Source organism: Camelus ferus, chromosome 2, assembly GCF_009834535.1.
Source record: "Camelus ferus isolate YT-003-E chromosome 2, BCGSAC_Cfer_1.0, whole genome shotgun sequence".
Taxonomy (NCBI): domain Eukaryota; kingdom Metazoa; phylum Chordata; class Mammalia; order Artiodactyla; family Camelidae; genus Camelus; species Camelus ferus.
Genome location: NC_045697.1, coordinates 1385035 through 1407022, shown reverse-complemented (window position 1 = coordinate 1407022; position 21988 = coordinate 1385035). Strand labels below are relative to the sequence as shown.

At 57.1% G+C, this 21988-nt stretch overlaps 1 protein-coding gene across 5 annotated transcripts in view; it reads right to left on the bottom strand.

Annotated features, from left to right (window-relative positions):
* CFAP99 (cilia and flagella associated protein 99) overlaps positions 1-21988 on the bottom strand; it is a 33096-nt gene continuing 11108 nt past the window's right edge. The window contains exons 3-16 of one of the 5 annotated variants that reach the window (XM_032492727.1): positions 19599-19743; positions 18520-18614; positions 15885-15997; positions 14194-14371; positions 11154-11234; positions 10928-11002; positions 9986-10057; positions 9694-9785; positions 8846-9050; positions 3625-3766; positions 3377-3528; positions 1763-1968; positions 773-1301; positions 1-668 (exon numbers count right to left, since the gene is read on the bottom strand). In XM_032492727.1, coding sequence (XP_032348618.1) covers positions 794-1301; positions 1763-1968; positions 3377-3528; positions 3625-3766; positions 8846-9050; positions 9694-9785; positions 9986-10057; positions 10928-11002; positions 11154-11234; positions 14194-14371; positions 15885-15997; positions 18520-18614; positions 19599-19743 — 2064 coding nt within the window. In that variant the 3' untranslated portion in view covers positions 1-668; positions 773-793. Of the gene's footprint in view, positions 1302-1449; positions 1613-1762; positions 1969-3376; positions 3529-3624; positions 3767-8837; positions 9051-9693; positions 9786-9985; positions 10058-10927; positions 11003-11153; positions 11235-14193; positions 14372-15884; positions 15998-18519; positions 18615-19598; positions 19744-21988 lie in introns of all 5 variants that reach the window. The other 4 variants (XM_032492743.1, XM_032492721.1, XM_032492737.1 and 1 more) reach the window with 4 other exon arrangements.

Sequence of the window (21988 nt, the reverse complement as noted above, 5' to 3'; positions counted from 1 at the left end):
TATTTCTTTAAATGAAACTTAATCTGCTCCCAGCTCTAATTTGACAGGTGGAAAATTTCTCTTTTTACCAACCTGAGTTGTGGGAAAGTCCAAGGGTTCTGACACAGTTCAGAATACTGGGCGAGAACTCTGGGCTTCAGGCTGATCTTGTCACTCTGAGATGTCCACCCTCCTGGTCTGAATGTGCCCTGGGGTCTAGCCTCCCCCTGAGGTGTCATCTCCTCCGCAGACCCAAGGAGGATGTGGGATGTGGGGGTCTCTCTCCTGGACATCTACCCACAGGGCAGTTTCCAGCCCCTCCCTTACCGCCCCGCACCCCAAGGACTTGGCCATCCTCTCTCCTTCCCGGAGCTGCAGCACACGTGCATTATTCATGAGACTCCATTTCGCCATCAGGCTTTCAGTCGGCCAGCCTGTCCTCAAGGCTCCGGGTCTCCAGTCTAGTGCTGGGTCCAAGGACCCAGGGGAATGAATCGGTTCCTGTCTGGACCCCAGGTCAGCTCGTGCTTCAGTGATGCTGGGGAAGGCTGGGCATGCCCTAAAGTCACCCGGACTTAGTTCTGGGTCCTGGTTCTCCATGCAGGTCACTTCATGTCTTTGCGCACCAGTGACGTCAGCAGCAGAAGGGCTGTGGGGTACTGTTGCTACAACCCTGGTCAGCTCCCCTACTGCCCGGAGGTTTACAGGAGATAAGGCACGAGAAGGGCCAGTTCCTAGTGGCTCAAGGATCCTGGCCCTTTTCTCCCCCAATCGCACACGCACAATCACATACCCAGTGTTGGCGATCTCCGGATTAAGCCACCCAACTCCGAGCAGAGAACGGGGACTCCAGGTTTCCACAGGCAGAGAGGGCTCTGGGAACTCCGAAGAGGGGGCGCCAGGAATGTCTAGCGCTAGGCCGTAGGAAAGGCCTAGAATCTGGGCTAGGGTGACCATGTTTAGCACATAAAATACAAGACGCCCAAATAAATTTGAATTCCAGATAAAGAGAGTATACATTTTTAGCGTTAGTTTGTCCCACGTAATAACTGCATTTTATTGGGCAACCCTGCTCGGGGCAGGCGGAGCCTGGGGCGGGGCGGGACGTGCAGAGCTGGGGGCGCAGCCAAGGAGGAGGGGCGCACGCCACCGCGCACGCTCCGCTCGGGCGGGGGTCTCGGGGTCCTGCGATTGGCCGGCATGGCTCAGGTGGCCCCCAGGCGGCGCGCGGGCCCGCAGGCCGAGCCTCCCCGCTGCAGCGCTCGTAGCCTGCGCTCCCGGCTCTGCTCCAGCTCCAGCCTGCGCTGCGCCTCCAGCTGCGCCTGCGGGAGGGCGAGCAGTGGAGATCCACGCGGGATGGGACCGCCTCCTCCCGCCCCCGCACACCGCGCCCACCCCCGGCTTCGCCACCCTCCCACTGCGCACCCCCGCGGCCTCCCTGGCACCCCACGCCCCGCCTCCGGGGCTCACCCGCGGCTTGGGGCGCGCGGCCCGCGGCGGCGACACGTGCAGCGGGGCCACCTGCCTGCGGCGCTCGGCCGCCTTCTCCTGGATCCTGCGCTGCAGCTCGAGCACCCGCTCGTCCTGAGAGGGCGCTCTCTGGGCCGCCGACTGCACTTCCTTCTCCTCCCACCTGGGCGGGCGGCGGGGCCGGCTCTGGAGACCCGCCTGGCTCCACCCCCCGCGCCCTCGGCACTGCTTGGGTTGCTGCGAGGGGAGGGTGCAAAGGCGCGCTCCCTGCTCCTTGCCCGCCCAAGACGCCTGCCCCGGGGCCGGCACCCACCTCAGGGCAGCAGATCTCCCCATGGCCGCGCGGCACAACGCAATCTGCTCCACCGTGTTCTGCAGCTCCCGGCTCTTGGCGCGCTTGCCCTGGATGATCTGGTCCCGCTTCTCCTCCTCCTTACGCTGCTGAGTCTCCTTGAGCAGGGCCAGCCGCTCTCGCAACTCCACCACGGACATCTCCCCTTCCAGGCCGTAGCTGGGGATCTGCAGGGTGGGCGGGCGAGGCCCCAGGCTGCCCGGCTGTCTCCTGTGCCCCGGCTTTCCCTCTGCCCCATCCCTGGTGTCCCTCCCGAGTTCCACAGGCCTGGCCCCGTGCCCAAGAGACCTCCTTCTGTCTGCTCAGTGGTGCCTGGGTAACATGTCCACCAGCCAGCTTCTCCAGCATAGGCCGCAACCTGCAGCCCTAGACTCGTGGGGGGCTGGACATCTCAGCTGGGTGCCCTGCAGGCCCCTCCACTGTGGCAGGGCCCAAGTGGAGCTCACCAGTGTCTCCCCAGCCAGGACCTGGGGGCCTGGGTAGAGAGCCCTTTGGACATTGGACACCCCCTGGGACCAGGCCTGCCCCCACCTCACCAGGCGCCAGCCTGGCCTCTCCTGGTGATTCTCACACAGGCTTCCAGGCACAGCTGCCCTTCTCTCAGCCTCCTGCTGGTCCAGCCCCGGGCCTTCATGCATCTGTCTTCTCCCTACACCGCCCTATCCACTCAGGGCCTAGTGAGTCCCGTTGAGACAGCAGGGAAGGTGGAAGGGCACAACCATTCAAAGAATGACACAGCAATTAGCACCAAGATGGTGGGAGATTCAACTCCCACTAGACCTTGAACTTCATTACATTGTATATATTAGTATCCTAAATGGCACTCCCACAGGCACCAGGACAGTTTCAAAGCTGACTATGAAAGGTCCAAAAGTGGGTGATGGCCCAGTTCCTGGGAACCCCAGCCCCTTCCCCAAAGTAGTTGGAATAATACTCCCGTTTGTTAGCATATGAAGTTATGGAGCCCAAGTGAAGCAGCAACCCTCACACCTCGCGGCTGCTCTCATTCTCCCCAGCTGGTCCCAAGCTCCGAGGCCGCTGCTCTCCCTTCTGAGTAAGAAGGCCCCACGTTCTGCCTATGGAGTGTGTATCTCCCAGGCCTTTCTCTGGCCTTCTGAAATAGCCTGCTCTGACTGTGGAGTGGGTATGTCTCTGAATGAATCTACCCTCACTCGACTATGGCTCGCTCTTGAATTCTTTCCTGTGTGAAACCAAGGACCCTCACTCTATGGGGCGCGGCCCAGGGACTCGCCTGGGACCCGGGACATGGCCATCCTCTCGCGCCCCATTTATCCTGTATCACCAGGAGCTCCCTCAACATGCAGCTCCAGAAGCCCACGCTGCCCACCCCCAGGGGTTACAGAGGTCTCCCTGACAGGACTGTGAGCCCTGGGGCCAGACCCAGGCATGGCAGGTGCAGGGTGCAGCTGGCAGGAGTGGCCAGTGGGGTCCTGGCTTGAGTCCAGATTCTGGCCTTGGTGGGGCTCTAGACATACCCTCCCACAGCAAGCAGGACGTGGGAAAGCTCCCTGAGGTCATGGGACAGGGCATGGGCTCCAGGGGCCGCATTCTCACCTGTGTCAGGTCCACCAGCTTGTCCCTGCGTGTGGGCTGAGTCTCCAGGGCTCGCAGCTGGGAAATGAGCTCGAAGCGCCGCCTGTGCTCCTCCCTGGCTGCCTCTGCGCTGCGCTGCAGCAGCTCCCGGCTCTCCTCTATCACCTCCTGGACTTGGGGGCCAAGCAGAGTGCCAAGGGGTCTGAGCACGGCCGGCCGGTGCTGGGCAGGGGGTGGCACACCGGGAGGGCGCTGAGCCCCCACCGTACCTGTCTGCCGTCGGCCCTTCAGGAGCTTAGTCTGTGCCGCCTTTACGTTCTTCTGTGTCTCCATCACCTGCTCCACCAGCTCCTTCATGGACCTCTCCTCCTGGAGGCGCCGCTCAGCACACTGCTGCATCAGCTCAGCTGTCTGGACACCCGGTGGCCACAGTCAGAGCCATGGCCTGTGCTCCGGGACCTGCCCTGGCCCCATGAGCAGCAGTGAGGTCTGGAGGGCAGACCCAGCCCCTGACCCCGAGTCACCCTGCAATCTGAGTCTAAGCTCATCAGCCTCTGGAGGTCAGGCCTGTTGGGGAAGTTCCGCCTCAGGTCCTCCTCCCTCCGCTGTCGTCCCAGGGGTGTGAGCCCAGCACCATGCAGACAGTTCCCCAGAGCTGACCACAAAGCTAAGGGGAGTAGCCATCAGAGCTGCTGGGGTTGCCCTGAAACCCACCCACCGCTGACTCCAGTGAAGAGAGGAGGGCGCTCAGTATGAAGCCACGTGGTGCTGGATGCTCAGATCCTGCCCAGGCCTGTACACAGGACATGCCAGCTCCAAGGAGCCTGCCCACCATCTGGCCGGGCACGCCCTGACAGTCGTTGCATACTCTTCTTTCTCCTGGAGCCTCAGAAGCATGCAGCCCTAACCCACACTGTGGAGTGCTGCCACCTAGACCGGCACATGGGAATTGCCCCGCGTGCCCCTGCCCTGTCCCGTCTTCTGCTCAGCATTGCTGACTAGCCTCACCCACGTGTTCCCTGGGATTGTGGCTGGCTTATTCTCACAGCTGTTTTGGGGGGTACATCACAACTCTTTGACCCATTCTACTATTGACAGACACTCAGATTGTTTCCGGTTTGGCACTACTGTGAACAGTTCAGAAAATTATTTTCAGTCTCCAAGATACTACAAAGGACAGGGCAGGGTGTATAGCTCCTGTCACTGCCCAGAGCTGCCAGGGATCCCTGGACTCCTCGGCCCTGGAGGTCTTGGCAGCCGGGGGCTCATCTTCTACTGCAGAGTACGTGGAGGGTTCACCCTGTGGCGGCGTGAACTCCAGGTTTAGGGACACTGGGCAGGAAGGATCCTTTCATAAAGCAATTTGCCATACTATGCCATTTTATGTAAGGGACTTGAGCATCCTCAGATTTTGGTATCTTTGAGGGTCTTGCAACCAATTCCCCTCAGATACTAAGGGACAGCTGTAAATTCCTTAAGCACAGAGACTGTTAATAACCTTTGTGTCCCTTATAATAACTAGTATACGGCCTTGTGCATAATAAGAATTCAACAAATATGTGTTGAATTTAATTCAATAAATATTTACTGATTGTTGAACTGATTCCAAAAAATTTTTGAATGCCTACCATGTATAAACAAAAGCAGTTTTAGATCAATTAGCCTGACCTGAATTTATTTCACACACATACATTAAAAATATTAAACATTCATGGAGCAATTAAAACCCTTGTGCAGTGTTGGTGAGACCGTCAAATGGTACAGCCACTGTGAAGAACAGTATGGCAGTTCCTTAAAAAATTAAAAATAGAATTTTCATAAGGTCCAGCAATTCCATTTTTGGCTACATAACCAATAGGATTGAAAGCAGGAGCTCTAACAGTTATTTGTACACCATGTTTATAGCAGAAGTATTCACAGTAGCCGAAAAGTAGAAGCAACCCAAACGTCCATCCACAGATGAACAGACAAACCAAGTGTGGTCTATACACTCGATGGTATATATTACTTAGCCTTAAAAAGGAAGGAAATTCTGACACCTGCTACAACATGGATGAACCTCGTGGACATTATGCTAAGTGAAACAAGCCAGTCGCAAAAAGACAGATACTGTATGATTACACTTTTATGAGGTAACTAGAGTAGTCACATTCAAAGAGACAAAAAGTAGAATGGTGGTTGCCGGGGCAGGGGGAAGGGCGAAACGGGGAGTGACTGTTTGACACACACAGAGGCTCAGTTTCGCAAGCTGAAGAGTTCTGTCTGGAAAAGGATGGTCGTACAACACTGGGAATGTACTTAACTCTACACTGAACTGTGCACTTAAAAATGGTTAATATGGCAAATTTTGTTATGTGTGTTTGAGCACAGTAGAAAAAGAAGTTTAGACCTCACCCCACCAAAAAAATAAAGCAATATGCTGGCACGTATGAAAATGGCTCTTGGTCATCCCTTTCTGTGCAAGTTAATTCCAGATTCTAAGAAAAGGAACCAGGGCTCTTGGAGAAATGGCTCTTTTAGGGCCAGAGCATAGAAGATACAGGACGTGCCTAGAGCGTCTATAGTGTAAAGTAAGGAAGCACTCAGGAAACAAAAGAACAGGGGGCGTGTCCAAGGGACACGGGCAGTCGACCTGAAAGGGCTCCCAATGGCCAAAGCTGGCAGCAAAATAAATCGTGTCGTGTTGGATCACAACACAAAGTGTGCGGTGAATACGTGTGAGTCCACACCGACATAAGTAAGTGACGGCAGACATGAACAAGCGGGAGACAAGAGACAGGTCCTCTGTGCTGAGAAGCTCCACATAACCACCCACTCCCTCGCGTGTGAACCCCGCTCAGGGTCCCCTTGCAAAGAGTGCCACGTGCAAGGGGGGAGACACCAGGGCCTGAAACCGAGCGGCCGAGCTCAACATCGTGGCGGTAACGGCAGGCATGGGACAGGATGTGATGAGAAGGCACGTGGCCTCTGTGGTCTTCCTCCCATGCCCGGACTAATTGTGAGCAGAACATTCCCACATCCCAACAGACGGACATCCCATAGGACACCTGACCAGCATGCCTCCAAGCTGCCAATGTCATCGGGAACACGGGAAGTCTGAGAAAATGTCACGGCCAGAGGGAGTGCGAGACGTGACAACTTAATGTGATGTGGTGTCCTGGATGGTATCCTGGACAGAAAAGGACACAAATCAGAAAAAAAAGGATGAAATCTGAATAGAGTGTGGAGTTTAGTTAAGCATCATGTACCAATGTTGGTTTCTTAGTTGTGACAAATATACCATGGTGTAGTGGCTTAGTGCCCCCCCACCACCAAATTTATATCCACTTGGAATCTCAGAAAGTGGTTTTATTTCCAGCTAGTTAAGGATTCAATAAGTAATTCAGGATCTTGAGACGGAATCTTCCTTGATTTAGGGTTGGCCCTAAATCCAATGACAAGTATCAGCATGAGAAGAGGGGAGGGCACAGAGGGACATAGAGAAGGTGGCCGTGAGAGGAAGGGAGGCAGAGACCGGGGTGAGGCCGCCACAAGGAATTCCTGGGGTCATCAGAGGCTGGAGGAGGCTTAGAGCAAGCCTGGCCCACCTGACACCTTGCCCTCAGACCTGTTAAAAACAGTCCAAAATAAAAAGTTTATTTTGAAAAGTACTTTTGAAAACTTTTTAATAAGTTGGAGAAATGCTTCTGTGGAAATACGAAGTGAAATAAAGCAGGCTACCCAAACCCAGAGGGGTCTTGTCTCAAGCTGCTAAATGACACGCAAGGAAAGGTGCCTGGACTTGGAGGCAAGGCGGGCTGAACTGCGTCCCGGGGCCCCGCTCGTCAGCGTGGCGCAGAGACAGCGCAGAGACAGCTGGGAGCCCGGCTCTGGGGGGTCCCTGCAGCTCTCTCCACCCCTCCCACAACTACCACCACCTGGCTGACCCTGTCCCCAGCAAGGGCCATCAGATATCAGCACAGGGACACCTTCAAAATTCAAGTGAACACACCAGTGTCGTTTTTGCAGGTTAGAAAGAAGAAATAAAATTGTTCTTATTTACAGATAACATAATTCTGTACACAGAAAATTCCAAGGAATCTACAACCAAATTCCTTGTTTATCCTAGAAAATTAATAAAGGAGTCAGCAAGGTCACAGGACACAAGAGCAACACACAGAAACCAACTGCATTTTTATATACTAGCGCTGAACATGTGGACACCAATATTAAAAATGTGAGAGATACCATTTACAACACTCAAACACAGTGACGGAACAGGCACATAAAGAGACCCTCAGCAGCGCTCATTATCAGAGAGATGCAAATCAAAACTACACTGAGGTAGATCGCCTCACACCGGTCAGAACGGCCATCATTAAAAAGTCCACAAAAGATAAATGCTGGAGAGGGTGTAGAGGAAAAGAAATCCTTCTACACTGCTGGTGGGAATGTAAATTGGTGCAGCCACTATGGAAACCAGTATGGAGATTCCTTAAAAAACTAAAAATAGAGTTACCATATGATCCAGCAATCCCACTCCCGGGCATTAATCTGGAGAAAACACCAACTGAAAGACATATACACACTTCAGTGTTCACCGCAGCACTATTTACAGTAGCCAAGACATGGAAGCAGCCTAAGTGTCCATCAACAGATGACTGGATAAAGAGTTGTGATCTATATGTAAAGGAACACTACTCAGCCACAAAAAGAATGAAATAAGCCTTTTGCAGCAACATGGATGGACCTAGAGATGATCATACCAAGTGAAGTCAGTCAGAGAAAGACAAATATACGATATCACTGATATGTAGGATCTAAAAAAAACCAACACAAATGAACTTATTTACAAAACCAAAACAGACTCACAGACGTAGAAAACAAACCTTGGTTACCAAAGGGGAAGGAGGCAGGGAGGGATGAATGAGGAGTTTGGGACTAGCAGATACATGTTACTGTGTATGAAATAAACAGCAAGGTCCTACTGTAGAGCACAGGGAATTACATTTAATGGCTTGTCATAACCAACAATGAAAAAAGATGAAAAGGAATATATCCATATGTGTGACTGAATCACTGTGCTGCACACCAGAAACTAACACAACACTGTAAATCAACTATACTTCAATTTTAAAAAATAATAGAAGAAATACTTAGATGCAAATCTAACAAAACTTGTACAGTATTTACATACAGAAAGCTATACAACACAGATAAAAAAAATAAAAGATTCAAAGAAATGGAGAGAAATACAGCTTTGAAGGGCTAGAAGACTCACTGGATGGCCACTTGGAAAAGACAGAAGAGGACCCAGATCGCACATCATGTGCAAGAATGAACTTCAGGTGGATTAGAGAACCAGATGTGAAAGTGAGACCACACAGACCCTAGAAGGAAACACGGGTTCATTTTTCTATAACCCACTCTGAGGTTTCAGGAGGAGGTGCCCCGGGTCAGCGGCCACGGGAGCGCCGGGCCCTGGCCTGAGCCGCCCACACACCCCGTCACCTCCGCCTTCTTCCGGTCGGCCTTCTGCTTCTTCTCCTGCACGACCTGCTGCCGCGCCAGGACGGCCTCCTCGTGGCTGAGCTTGCCTTGCAGCCTCCGGCACTGGCCCGCGGCCAGCTGCTCCGCCTGGTCCTTTGCCTGCATCTTCTTCTGCCACTCGAGGAACCCGGAGAAGTCCCCAGCGCCATCCACAAGCCTGTCCACCCTGGGGAGAGAGGGCAAGGGGCAGGGGCTCTCCTGTGATGGGAGCTGCACTGGCCACCAGGAGGCCACAGGTTCCTCTGGGGGCAGTGGCCTTCCCAGGCGTGGGCCGCCCTTTACTGACACCAGCCACACCGTGATCCACCCGCCCACTGTCCACCCGTCCCCATCCTGTGCGCCCACCCTTCAGCCACATCTGCCCTGCCTCCCTTCCTCCACTTGTCTGTCTACTCACCTGTCTGTCTATGCACCATCCCCTGCCCCACCTTCTGTCCACCTGTCTGTCTGTCCATCATCCCTCTGTCCATCTGTCCATCCTTTCATCCATGTGGTCAGCCACCCACCTTCCCAACCACAGCCCAACTCATGGGGTATTCACAAGGGTCTGCAGCCCTGATGGTCTAGGGGAGGGGGCGTCAGAAAGGGGTCCAAGGAGAAGATGACCCCTCAGGGAGTTTGGGGTGGGCCAGGTTTCTGTGCTCAGCCTCCTCCCCGCCCCGTCCATCTCCCTCAGTGAGTGGAGATGATCTTCCCAGCTGTAGCCTGTAGCAGCTGTAGCCCTGACACTGGCCTGCTTGAGCCCCACTCCAGCCCCTGCAGGATCGCAGCCCTGGGGTGGGGGAGTGCCGAGGAGCTGCCACCCCCACCTCTGCAGCTCCTTCTCCACCTGCCGCTGGTACAAGGCCCCTTCTCGCAGGATGGCAGCAGTGTTCAGCTTGACCGGGGCATTGTTGTTAGACTGCGGGAGACAGTGGGGGCCATCTGTGATGGAAGGTAGGGGAGCCTTAGAGCAGAAATGCCCCCTGCCCTCTGCCCTCTGCCCCGGGGGTCAGAGGGCTGTCCTCAGGGCCTTCAGCTCTGGCCACCTGAGTCCTCCGGGGAGAGATGCCTGGAACCATCACCCCGAACCCACCCCGACTGCTCAGGGGCACCCCTCACCTTGTAGAAAGTCAGTTTTGGAGTCTTGAGGATTCGGGGCAGGAATCGGCGCTGCAGCTTCTTCCTGGAGTCCTGCGAGAGTACGGACCTGGCACCTGTGCCCGCAAAGTGTCCCCAGATGCACCCTGGGTGAATGGTGGGCCCTGAATCCCTGGGAGGCCTGTCCCATTCCACTCTGTCCTAACTCCAGCTGCCCATCCATGTGTTCCAGCCTGGCCTGCCCCCTGCACTGGGTCCGCAAGGCAGCACCTCTGTCCGTCAAGGCCCTCCAGCCACCCAGGTAGGGGCTGGGAAGGTGCAGGGCCTGCCCGGCCAGGGACAGCAGTGCCCAGCGAGGGGCTGGAGCCTCAGGGCTCAGGGACCATCTCCTCCGCTGCCCTAGGGCCAGTCCCCTGACCTCTCCTGGGCTGCTCCCTGAGTCTGTCTGCTCCCTGCTGCTGCTCTGTTGACACCCCCAGGGTGGGCACCACAGCCATGGTGCAGGGAGCAGCTGGCAAAAGGCACCCCCAGGAACTCAGCCATCACTCCCAGGGCATGCTGCTACTGAGCCAGGTGCCCACTCCCCTGGCCTGCCTGTCCGCTGCAGCCGGTAGGGCCCAGGTGGGGAGGCCGGGGCCGGGCGAGCCCCTCCGGAGTGTGCACCCGCCCCACATCCACCCAGAAGGGCTCTCTTTGTCCTGCTCCCTGACTTTCTTGATTGACAAACACAGCTTGGGGTTTTTCTTATGGAGATACTAAATGCTTAGTATGGGAAACCTGGAAACACCCAAAGAGGGAGATCGCCTGCCTGCCCTGGCAGCATTCAGCCTGGCCCCAAGCACCGTCCTGGTGGCACTGGGACCCGACCCTCAGCGGCCTGACCCGGCGCAGGGAGGAGCTCGGCTACCACATGAGAAAATGCCACCGTGGAGACCAGCCCGGGCGTGGAAGGCTGGGCCTCACCTGCAGCGGGGGCGCCCCCCGGGCCCTGGACGCAGCACACTGCCTCTCCTCGATGTTGGCCCTCAGCAGCAGCTCCTGCATGAAGCAACAAGCCGCTCCAGCCCCACCGGCCACGCTGCTGGGGGGGCCCCTGGGCTGCAGAGGCACAGACCAGCTCCCCCCCACTCCTCCTCCTCACTCCGTACCTCCACCACCCCCAACCCCCACGGGGTCTCTTGGAAGCCACCTCTGCTTTCCAGCGGTTGTATCTCTTGGTCATCTCCAGTAAATGCTGCTCCTTGGGCGGCTGGTAGGTGCTCCTGGGGACCTGGTGGGGTAGCGGGAGGAAGAGCTCAAGGTGGGCGGCTGCAATTTGGAGGGGTGGGTAGAAGTGAGGGGCTGGCGGCCCGCTGGACGTGGTGGAGGGCGGGGGGGGGTGCCCGCGCCAGGAGAAGCGGGGCTGGAAGGGAAGCCACTGAGCTCTGACTGGGCCCCGCCAGGTGCTGGCATCATCTACGGAGGAGACGGAAGGACGTCAGGCCAGCAGCCAGAAGGATGGTGGCCAAGCAAAAGCCCAGGCCCACTGGACACTGGAGGGACAGGTAGAGGACTGCTGGCTGCGCAGGGGATGGAGGAGGAGTGGCTGGAGGGATGGGTGAGGCTGGGGGAGTGTCAGGGACTCAGAAAATTGAGCTGCCCCTGAAGCAGAGGGGCTGTAGCAGGGCTGAGACATGCCTGGGGTCCAGTCAAGGGGGGACCCTTGGCAGCCTGGAGAGAGTAGCGTTCTTGGAGGTGGGTGGGGCAGAGCCAGCCTGGAAATGCCTGAACTCCAGGCTCCTAACTCTGGGCTCTCTCTCCTGCATGTCTAACAGTCCGTAGGAAACTCCTGTCCCAACCTGAAACCCTCATCTTCCAAAAACCCTCCCCTGCCCTAGCCTTGCTGACCCCGACTGCCGCCCATTTCTGGCCCATATCAAGTCCTCAGGGTCTGCCTCAGTGCCCTCCTCTGCACCTGTCTCTCACAGCCCTGTCCACCCCAGAAGCTGTCTACCTGCTTCAAGACATCTCCAAAAACCACCTTTCACCTCCCTCCTCTGTCACAGCAGACAGAGGACCCTATAAGCCTGCCTCAGTGTGTGTCCTGTCTCTCTGCTTCCTCAGCATCTCCCCTCCCATCCCCTCCTTCCCTTCCTGGCTGCTCTCGAACCCTTGGGGGAGGAATGGCACTGCCCCCAGGGACTTTGCACGTGCTTTGCTTGTTCCCCAGACAAACCCATGGCTCACTGGCTCACTTTTCCTGTTCTTTACTCCATGGTGCCTGTCAAGAGGCTTTCCTGGCCACGCCACCCAGAGCTCCACGCAACCCCTCCAACATGCCTCATCCCCTTTCCCAGAGGTATTCTTTCTCCTTATCATTTATCACCAACACACCATATGTTTTACTTATCCTGTTTTTTCTCTGAGTCCCCCTGGAATGCATGCTCCCTGAAGGCACAGGGCCTGGGCATTCCACATGTAACTGCTGAGTGAGTGAATTGGAGTGAGCCCTCAACTCACGAGGGGAAGAGGGCCCTGGGCACGGAGCAGGGCAGGGGGGTGGGGAATAGCTTGTGGCTCCAGCACAGCCATCTGTGGACCCCAGGGGAGGTGATGGTCTGCCAATATCTCACAGCTCGTGCTGGGAGGCACGCAGCTAAGAAGTGGGGCAGTGAGGGAAAGAGATGCAGCTGGTAGAATGACTTGGGATAAACACACTTAGCCCTGAGGAGCTGGTGTCACAAATGCTGAGGATCGTACAGACTGAGTAACTGTGGGATTGCTCAGGAACAAGGCCCGTTTATCATCCTTCTGTCCATCTTCCCATCCATCCATCCACATGATCATCCATCCACTCACACACCATCCATTCATCCATTCATCCATCCATCATCCATTCATCCATCTACCCACCCACCCACCCATAATTTATCCATCCATCCATCTACCCACCCATCCATCTTGTTATCCATCCACTCATCCACCCATTACCCACCCATGCATCTATCCATCCAACAGGTGTTTTTCAAGGGTCTGCTCTGAGCCAGGTCTGTGGCAGGTACTGGGAACATGGGACAAATAGGATGGACAAGATCTGGTAAAAGAGACAGCTGATAAACAGACCCACAAACTACTGAACAACTATAAAACCTAATCGATGCTACAAAGAAAAGGATCTGGGCCAATGAGAATGAAATTAAGTGAGGGACCTCATACAGCTGAGAGGTTCATGAAAGGCCTCTCTGGGAAGACAGGTCATAATGAGACCTGACAGGTGGTGGGATAGGCTGGGAACCTGGAACTTCCCAGCACCACCCCCTTACCCTCCATATTGTCTTTAGTTCTGCTGGGGAATCAGATTGGTTCTGGGAAGCTGAATCCACCACAGGTGCTGAGGGTAGAGCCCAGGACCAGTCCGAACACCACACCCCCAGTCATGGTGATCAGTTCAAGGGCAGACATGAAACCTAAGTTGTTCTTGTCATACTTTCACAGAATTCTTGGCCCTAGATGTCTTCTCCTGCCCAGGATGGTATAGAGTGTGGGTGTGAGGCCTGGATGTCTTGCTACAATGAGGGAAGTTAGCCCAAAGGTAAAGTTGACCCTCAGAGGGGACTAGGGTGAAGAGAGTCACAGAGAAGCAGACCTACAACCCTGATCAAACTATGCCTGAAGCCTATCCTACTTCAGCCATGAAAGTCAGCCAGTTCTCTACTGTCAAAGCCAGAATGAGCTGCTTTTTGTCTGTTACTTGTAACACAAAGCATCCTGACTGACAGGAGAAGTCAGCAAGGCAGAGGGAGGGAGAGGTACAGGAAGAGGCTCCAGGCAGATGGGACAGACATGCAGAGCCCTGGGGTGGGGACAAGCCTGCGTGCTGGGGTCACCCTCGAGGCTTAAAGAGAACGGAAGAGTACAGTGTGGTCCACACACACACACACACACAGGGAGGGAGCAATATGTTGCAACAGGGTTAAAAGTGGGCTCCAAGTGCCAAGTCCAGAAGGTCTGAGTCCTGCAGCCCGACAGTATCTCTCCAGGCCTGCGGAGCAGACCTCAGCACGTGCAGCTCAGGCGTCCACCTGGCAGGTTCTGGGCAGCTAGGCTTCCCTCTCTGCGGGGCGAGGTGGGTTGGATAGGGCCATCGAATGCTCTTGGTCTGGTTCAGTGCACCCTCGGCCCTGGGAAGAGCCCAGCCCCCACTCTCCTGGCTTGGATGGCTGGTGCCCGCTGCCATCGCCCACACTTACTGGCTTTGTCTTGGCCACCTCAGGGACTGGCTCAGGCACTGGAATGGTGCGGGGCCTGGGGGCCGTCAGGTTGAACTCCTTGGGCTCTGTGACTTTGGCCTTGGTCTTTGAAAGAGGGGACTGATTGGTCAACAGTCCCTGCAGCTGGTTGATCAGTTCCTGGACCTCCGGCTGCCACCTTGAAGGCAAAGGTGGGAGCAGCCACTTAGGGTAACTTCCTAGGCAGGTCAGCAAGGGTATGGCCCCCTGGGACCTGAAGGACCCCTGGGAGCCTGAATTTGCCTCCAGGTGGGGCAATGATGAACCAATATGCCAACCACACCCCAGGGTGGATATACCCATGCTCCCTGAGTGCAGACAAGGAAATGGAGGCCCAGCGGCATCACTGTCCTAGGGAGTGGGGAGCTGGGAGGCAGGGCCAGGGCAGAGCCCCGCTGCAGGGGATCTGGGGGCTCTGAGGACGAGCAGCAGCTGGGGACATGGAGCTAATGTGGGCCTGAGCAGATGGCACAGAGGAAGGAAGGCAGGAGCGGGGAGGAGGCTGGCAATTCCAAAGGAAGATTCCTGGAGCTGCACTGTTGGTGACAGGTGGGGCGGGACAGCAGGAGAGTCTCAGTGTCTTGAGGTGGGGGTGCCTTGGAGCAGGGGTTTGGGAAGGGCCCTACTGGGCTGCCCCAAGGTCTAGGCTCCCAACTAGGCCTCCACACCCTGAGTGGACACAGCCCACCGTCACCAACTTGGCCAGTGTCCCTTCCTATGGGGCTCCCCTGGGGAGGCAGCTCCTGCCCCAGCTCGAGGACCACGCCACTGGGGGAGAAAGGGCATGGCTGTGGGCCAGTGAGGAGTGGGGTCCCGCGAGGGGTGGGTTGGGGAAGGGACAGGTCTGTGATGGGCCTGGTCATGGAGGGAGCGGGGAGGGCTGCTTATGGGGTGGTGGGGTGGGCTGGGACACGGGGCCTTGCAGGCTCAGGCAACAGGTGGCAGCTCTGGGGACAGAAAGCGAGTCCAGCCCGGCAGGGGTGAGGCCGCTTCCCTCTGGTGAAGGGGCAGCTCTGAGGGACACCCCCCTACCCTCTCCTACACAAAGGCTTTCCGCCTTTTCTGGGCCTCCGGGCCTTGTGCACACAGCTAGCACCTGAGGGGTCTGCTTGTGCCCAAACAGCCTGTCTGTCCCCAGGAAGGCAAGGAGGCCCCTCACCACCATCAAAGGGAAACAACGGGGAGGGGCAGCTGCACCCCGCCCCAGTGGGCCTCTCCCCAGTGCTGGTCCTTCTGCCCAGGGGTCCTGGCCTGCACCAGGAAAACCAGCGTGTGCCCAAGCCTGTTGTGGGAGGCAGGGCAAGGCAGTGAGGGCAGCGCTGGGGTGAGAGGCCCATGGATGGTGCCCTGGGGGCTGCCGGGGGGAGATGCAGGCCTGAATCCACAGCAGCTGCATGGTTGCCTCAGCTCCCCACCCCGCCCCTACTCTGCTCGCTGAGATCTGCAGAGAGGCCGAGGAAGGGCCCCAGCAAGGTGGCACCGTCACATGCCCCTGCATAGCCAGCGGGCTCCAGAACAGAAGGGGCCAGCTCTCGCCCCGCTGACCTGCCTGGTCCCCGCACCACCTCTGGCCATCAGGCCCTGTGGGCTGCTAGCTGTCTGCTGGCTGTGGAGCTCGCCCTGGGCCTCTGGGAGAAGCCTGCCCTGCCCACCTCGTCAGGGGGTCGATCCAGTTCTCCCTCACGTAGGCGGTCTCGTACACGAGGCTCCACTCGTCCTTGATCCATGAGCCAAGGTTCAGGGGGTTGAAGAAGAACCTGAGGAACTGGGGGAGGAGGGAGCCGCAGGGCTCAGGCCCAGACCTGGCTGGCGAAGCCCCCAGCACCCCCGCAGGGAGAGTCAGTGCTGAGGGACTGGCTGCGGCAAATGGCCCACGAGGAGACAGCTGCCCACAGCAGGCCAGGCAGGAGGTCGGGGGTGTGGGCCTCCAGGTCTGGGGAGCCTGCACCCTCACTGCCAGGCAGGGCAGGACACACCCCACTGGAGGGGACCCTGTGCTGCAGCCAGCTCCCCAGCACCTGGAGGGCCCACACCCTCCTTCTGCAGAGTTCTTGGCGGGGATAGAGGGACAGCTGTCTGCTTCACCCAGCACCGGCCTGCGGGCTTAGGCTGTCCCAGCCCCTCACCCAGCGCCACAGCCCCATCACCTCCCTCCTAGCCCCCCAGGTCATCTCCGTCTCCCAGCCCTACTCCCACGTCCTGTCTGGAGGCGGTAGTCGGCCCCCTGGAGTTGGGCCCTGGAGTCTCTACTACTCCCAGCCCACTCCTACTTGGGACACCCCTCCATCCCCACCCCCACCCCCACCCCCCATCAGCACAGCTGGACTGCTGGCCCCCAGCCAGGGACATACCACCCCCCACCGCCTGTGCACAGGGCTCTCCAAAATGAGGCCACCATCTGCGCTGGGGGTGTGGTGGAGGTAGCCCCACCAGGGCACGGGATGGGACAGGAGTGGGGCTCCAGGGTGGGTACTCCAGCCAACTGGGGGATTCCAGCATGCGAGTTTGGGGGTCTTTGGAGGCAGCAGGATTGCCAGCCCCTATCCAGGTGCTATCCCAAGACTGGTCCCTCCAGAAGGATGGGCCAGCTTCAGCCACATACAGCACTGTCTCCCACAGAGACCACAGCTGAGGGTGCCGGCCCACCAGACTGGGCACACTGCACACACCAACATGTCACTGCCGACCACAGTGGTGACGACATCCAGGGTGCGGTCTGCGGGGGTCTCCCTGGGGAGGCCACAGGGCAGCTGTCCTGACCCCAGCAGCCTGCTCCCTGTCTCTGGGGCCCAGGCTGATCTCTCCCCTGGAGCCCTGAGGCAGGTGGGCCTTAACGGGACTGCCATCACCGGCCAGGGTGTGGCGTGCGGCACATGGGGTACAGGCTGTCTCGCCCCATCCCTGCAGCTCCCAGCTCCCATGGGAGTTGGTGTGGGCCGTTTCCGTGCATCTTCTTCCAGAAAGTCTCCAGGGAGCCAGACGCCCAGGCACCAGCCCTGGAGGCCCTGCACTGGCATGTGCAGCTGTCCACCGGGTCCCAAGCCGGCCCCTCCAGAATCTGCAGGCAGAGGCCAGTGCAGGGCCAACACCACCGCTGTGGGACCCAGTGCAAGATGACACATGGGTCCCTTGCTCAACAATCACTAAGAATTTCAAGACTGAAAACAGAGTGTAAACCAAGTGCAGGCGCCCTGAGCCAGGGCAGCCGACCCCAGGGCGGTCTCCAAACACCTGTCATAAAATGCTGTCATGAGGCGAAGACTTTGCTTAAGAGAACCATGCACATATCTACCCACTGTGAATTGCTTACGCTTATGTGTAGACAGGAGAACACATAGTTAAAAATCACATGCTGCCCCAGGTCACCTGCGGGGGGCGGTACTGTGTGAGCCGCCAGTCCTAGATCTCTGGGGTCTCCCCTTCCCCAGGCGGGGGCGATGGCGAGGCTTCCACCCCCACCCCGCCTGAACCACTTGCAGCTCCCTTTCAGAAAGGCCCCACAGCACTTCTGGGGCCTGAGATCTGCCTGCTGTTCTCCCGGGAGCCACTGTCCTGGTCTGGTGACTGACCCCCAAGCTGAGTGAGGAAGAGGAGCCAGTCGTTGTCTGCTCACTTGCTGTGTGATGTTGGGCAAGTTACCGAACCTCTCTGTGCCTCAGTTTCCTCAACCATGGGACGAGTGCCTATAGGATCGACCTGCCCCTGGGCACTGCGGGCGGAGAAAGGGCCTGTCCCACGGCACACACTTCTGGGAGTGGCCAGCAAAGGGCAGTGGGCCACAGGCTCGTTCACGGTCCTGCCGGCCCTGAGGTCTGGGTATCCCAGCTTTTCACAAAGGTAAGCAGGCAGCCACAGATGTGGCCCCAGGCAGGACAGTGAGGTGGGCTCTGCAGTCCCCTCCAGGAGCGTGCCAATCCTCAGCCCCTGCCCCTTGGCCCCCTTAAAACTGCCCAGCCCTTCCTGGAGGGGAGGGGCTGCCACGAGCCTGGGGTCTGGCCGTGAGTCTGAGGAGTCTGAGAAGGCCCCAGAGACCCAGGCCCTAGATGGGCAGGGACCCCGCCCTGGCTGGCAGTTGACATCCAGCAGTCTCCACCCACTGGGACCCCGAGGAATGGAAACCAAACTCCCCGGGCACAGAAAGCACGCTGGCAGCGGTTTGTTTCAAACACAAGATAACCCCAGCAGTTCCTCTCCTTACAATGAGCCAGAAAGGTGAGAGGTCAGCGCCAGACGGGACCGGCCTTTGACCTTGGGTTTGAGGACAGAACTGGGGCAGGAGGGGCTCACCTTGCACACTTTGTGGACAGGCTGGGACTTGACGATGTCACGGAAGAGCTGAAGGCCGAGCTTCTCCAGCTGGAAGGTGGCCAGGTAGCAGATCACTGTGGACAAGGGCGCGGGTGGGGAGGAGGGCGCGTCCCACGGGGGCACTGAGGTCCCCTTCCCTGGGCCCCTCGCGTTTGATCTTGGGGGAGTCAGACAGAGGCTAAGGGCCCAACAAGTGCGCTGCAGGTGCAGCAAAGCAGAGCCCAAGGCGCCCACCTCAGTCAGGGCGCATAACCAGAGGCAAAAAGCTCATCAGGGCCCATGTGGGAACAACCAAGGTGACACTGCAGCACAAGCGACGTGTCTCAGTGGGCGGGACCCGTGCCTTTAAAGAGCTTCCACGTGCAGGGTCTCGTGCGATACATTTTCAGAAATTCCAAAACTTCTCTGGATTTCAGATTGATAATTCTGAGGCTGAATCGTCAACTAGAACTTGGATGTCCCTGGGCGAGGGGGTGAAGGGGCACCCAGTTCAGTCTCCAAGCCCCCTCAGTCCCATTCCCTCCCCTGCTGGACGGGCACTGAAGCCTATGTGGGGTCAGGGGCTGGGCCACCCTCCCCATGGGGGCACTGGCCACCTGCCCGCATGGTCACCACGCCCCATGAGGGCAGATGGCTGGCAGGAAGCCTGGGCAGAGACACCTCCTCCTATTTAATCCCTATCAGGACAGTCCAGACCCTGGCCATAAGGCCGGCCATAAATCCTCAGAGCTGTGGGGTCAAGAGCTCAGCGGATGATAAAGGTTTGTCATTTCCCCCAGGCTGGCCTCCCGGGGGCTGGGGCTCCAGACGTGGGCAGCAGGGCGTGGCCGTCAATGTGCCTGGAGTCCGTCTCCACGTCGGTAAGGGGGGGAGTCCATCCCCTGTCCACCCACTCAGGAGACAGCTGCAAGGAACTGGTGAGGGAAGGACCACCTAGACATCGCGTGTGCCCCAGGAGGTCACCGTTGCTCTGGAGAGTCTGCGGCTGACAAGGAGGTGAGCGCCTGGCCCGCGGGGACGCGTGGGCTCCCGCTATGTGGCTGTCTGCGGGCACCTACCCTCAAAGAGGCTGTAGTCGGCCCACAGGCAGAGCCGGCCGTCCCGCAAGTAGAAGGCGTCCACCACGATGGTCAGCAGCTTCCGGTACTCCAGGCACCCGGACAGAATCTCCAGGATGAACGCCTGCTTCTGGGGACTCAGAGTCTGGAAGAGAAACAGCCCGAGAGGGGACCGCAGCCTCCAGGTGTGGGCGCCCCGCGTGCTGGGGAAAGCTCCTGCGCGGGACCAGCCCCTCAGGCCCTCCCAGGCAGTGACAGGGAGGTGGGGGCAAGGACAGAAATAAACACGGAAATGACGCGGAGATAACCCCAGAAGAGATACCCTGTGTGACTCCAGCACGTGAGGCCCCTGGAGGAGTCAGATGCCCAGGACGGAAAGTAGAATGGATGTCGCCAGGGGTTGCGGGGGTGGAGGGGGACAGAGTTTCAGTTCCTGAAGATGAGAATGTTCTAGAGATGGACGCTGGTGATGTTCACAGCATGAACGTGCTTCATGCCACTGAACTGTACACACGAGAATAGTTAAGATGGTAAATTTTATGTCGTGTATTTTAATTACCACAATAAAAAAGTTCCTATAAAGCTTTTCAAAGGAATGATTTTAAAAATTACAAAAAGAAAAAAAAAACCAAGCAAAGAAAATCTTTAGGGGAGAGTAGCATCAGAGAAGACTGACCTCTTCACTTACTTTTTGACACACTTTGGGGTTTGTAACCTGTGTGTGTCACGTGTTACCTACTCAAAAAAGTGATTACATTTTTCACTGTCAGCAAAAAGAACATCGAACGTTGTCAGAGTAGCAGTGAGTGAGGCTGGTGGGGGTCGAGGGTGTGGAGTCTTTCCCAAAAGCAATTTGGAAGTATGTTTCCTGAACCTTATATTTTCCATACACTTTAATCCAGTCATCACACTTCCGAGAATCTAAGGAAACCATACAAAAGGCAGGAAGCATCCACGTGCAGGAAGTTCAGGGCAGCGGTACATGCCGTGGTGGGAGTGTTAACAGCCTAAACATGAACAGAGGGAATCACTGGTCGAATCTATCTCTCTGTCTCATGGATGAGTTGGCCACCACCAACATGATGATATCCTGGAGAACTCACAATAAGATGACAGAATAAAACTGTTAAAACAGCGTAAAACTGAAAATGTAGACCAGGATCCCATCAGATGTAAAACACATCAAAATAAACTCCTGCGGGCAGCATCCTCCCCCTGCCATTTTTTTGGCCAATCTATTAGATAAATTTCGATATCTCATTGCTTTCTTTTGGATTTTTCATTATCCATGAAATTTTCATACATTTACTGGGTATTAATTTGTATTTCTCTTCTGTGAAGTATCAATTTATATTCTTGGCTAATTTTTTTTATTGGGATAATATTTTTCCTAATCATTTTGGGAGCTCTTGGTATATTAAGGCAATTAACATGGTCATTAATGGAATAGTTATTTGTCGTGAGCTTGCAGTTTGCCTTTTAACTTTATGTAAAATATTTTTTGGCATATAGAGAATATAGAAGTTGTCCTTTGTGATTTCTTCTCTTGTTTTCACGCTAAGAAAACAACAGTGTAAAGAGATCACATGATGGGTCCTGGCCAAGCCCAGGTCCTCCTGGAGCCCCGGCCCCAGGTGTGTGAGTGCAATGCCCACATACTGTCCCATGGAGGTTGGAGGCCTGAGCGCTGCCTTCTCCAGCCACTCGCCCCCAGGGTTCTGGGCAGTGTGGTTCTGCTGGTGAGATGCGCCTGCAGGAGAGACAGGAGGCGAAGGACACCCCCTCATCTCGGCAGAGGAGAGGCCCCCGGAGGGCAGTGGGCAGCTGTGCCCGGCAGGGCTCCCTCAGCCCAGGACCACGGCAGGCACTCGGGAGAGCCGAGGCTGCCCAGGCATCCAGTCTCAGGCCTCCCCACAGCTCAGCTCTCGCTGTCTTAAATCCCTTGCTCCTACCACAGCCTGGAGTGGCTTCTGGGCTCCTGTGGGGACCCTACCTGACCTGGGGATGACATCCTCCTGCGACAACCCTCGCCCCCAGGCTCCATGGCTGCTCCAACCAGCACTTGCCCTCTGGGTGACCTCACCCAGCATCAAGGCTGAAACAGGCGCCCCTGGCCAGCCCTCCCATACCCGCGAAAGCTCCTCCTGCTCCTGCCCGACTGTCCACTGGGACATCTGGTGCTGATCGCCTGGGCTGTGCCCACATCTGCCCCTCCAGCCTTCTCACCTCAGCAAACACAACCCCTGCCCCCAGGGCCCCGGCCGAGCCTGGGACGCCCCTCCCTCGCCCACACTGTCCCCAGGCCCAGGTCCCAGCGGCTCTCCCGCTTCCCCTCCTGCCCCTCCTCAGTGTATTCTCACTTCAGCCAGCTGCCAAGCAATTCTTTTAAA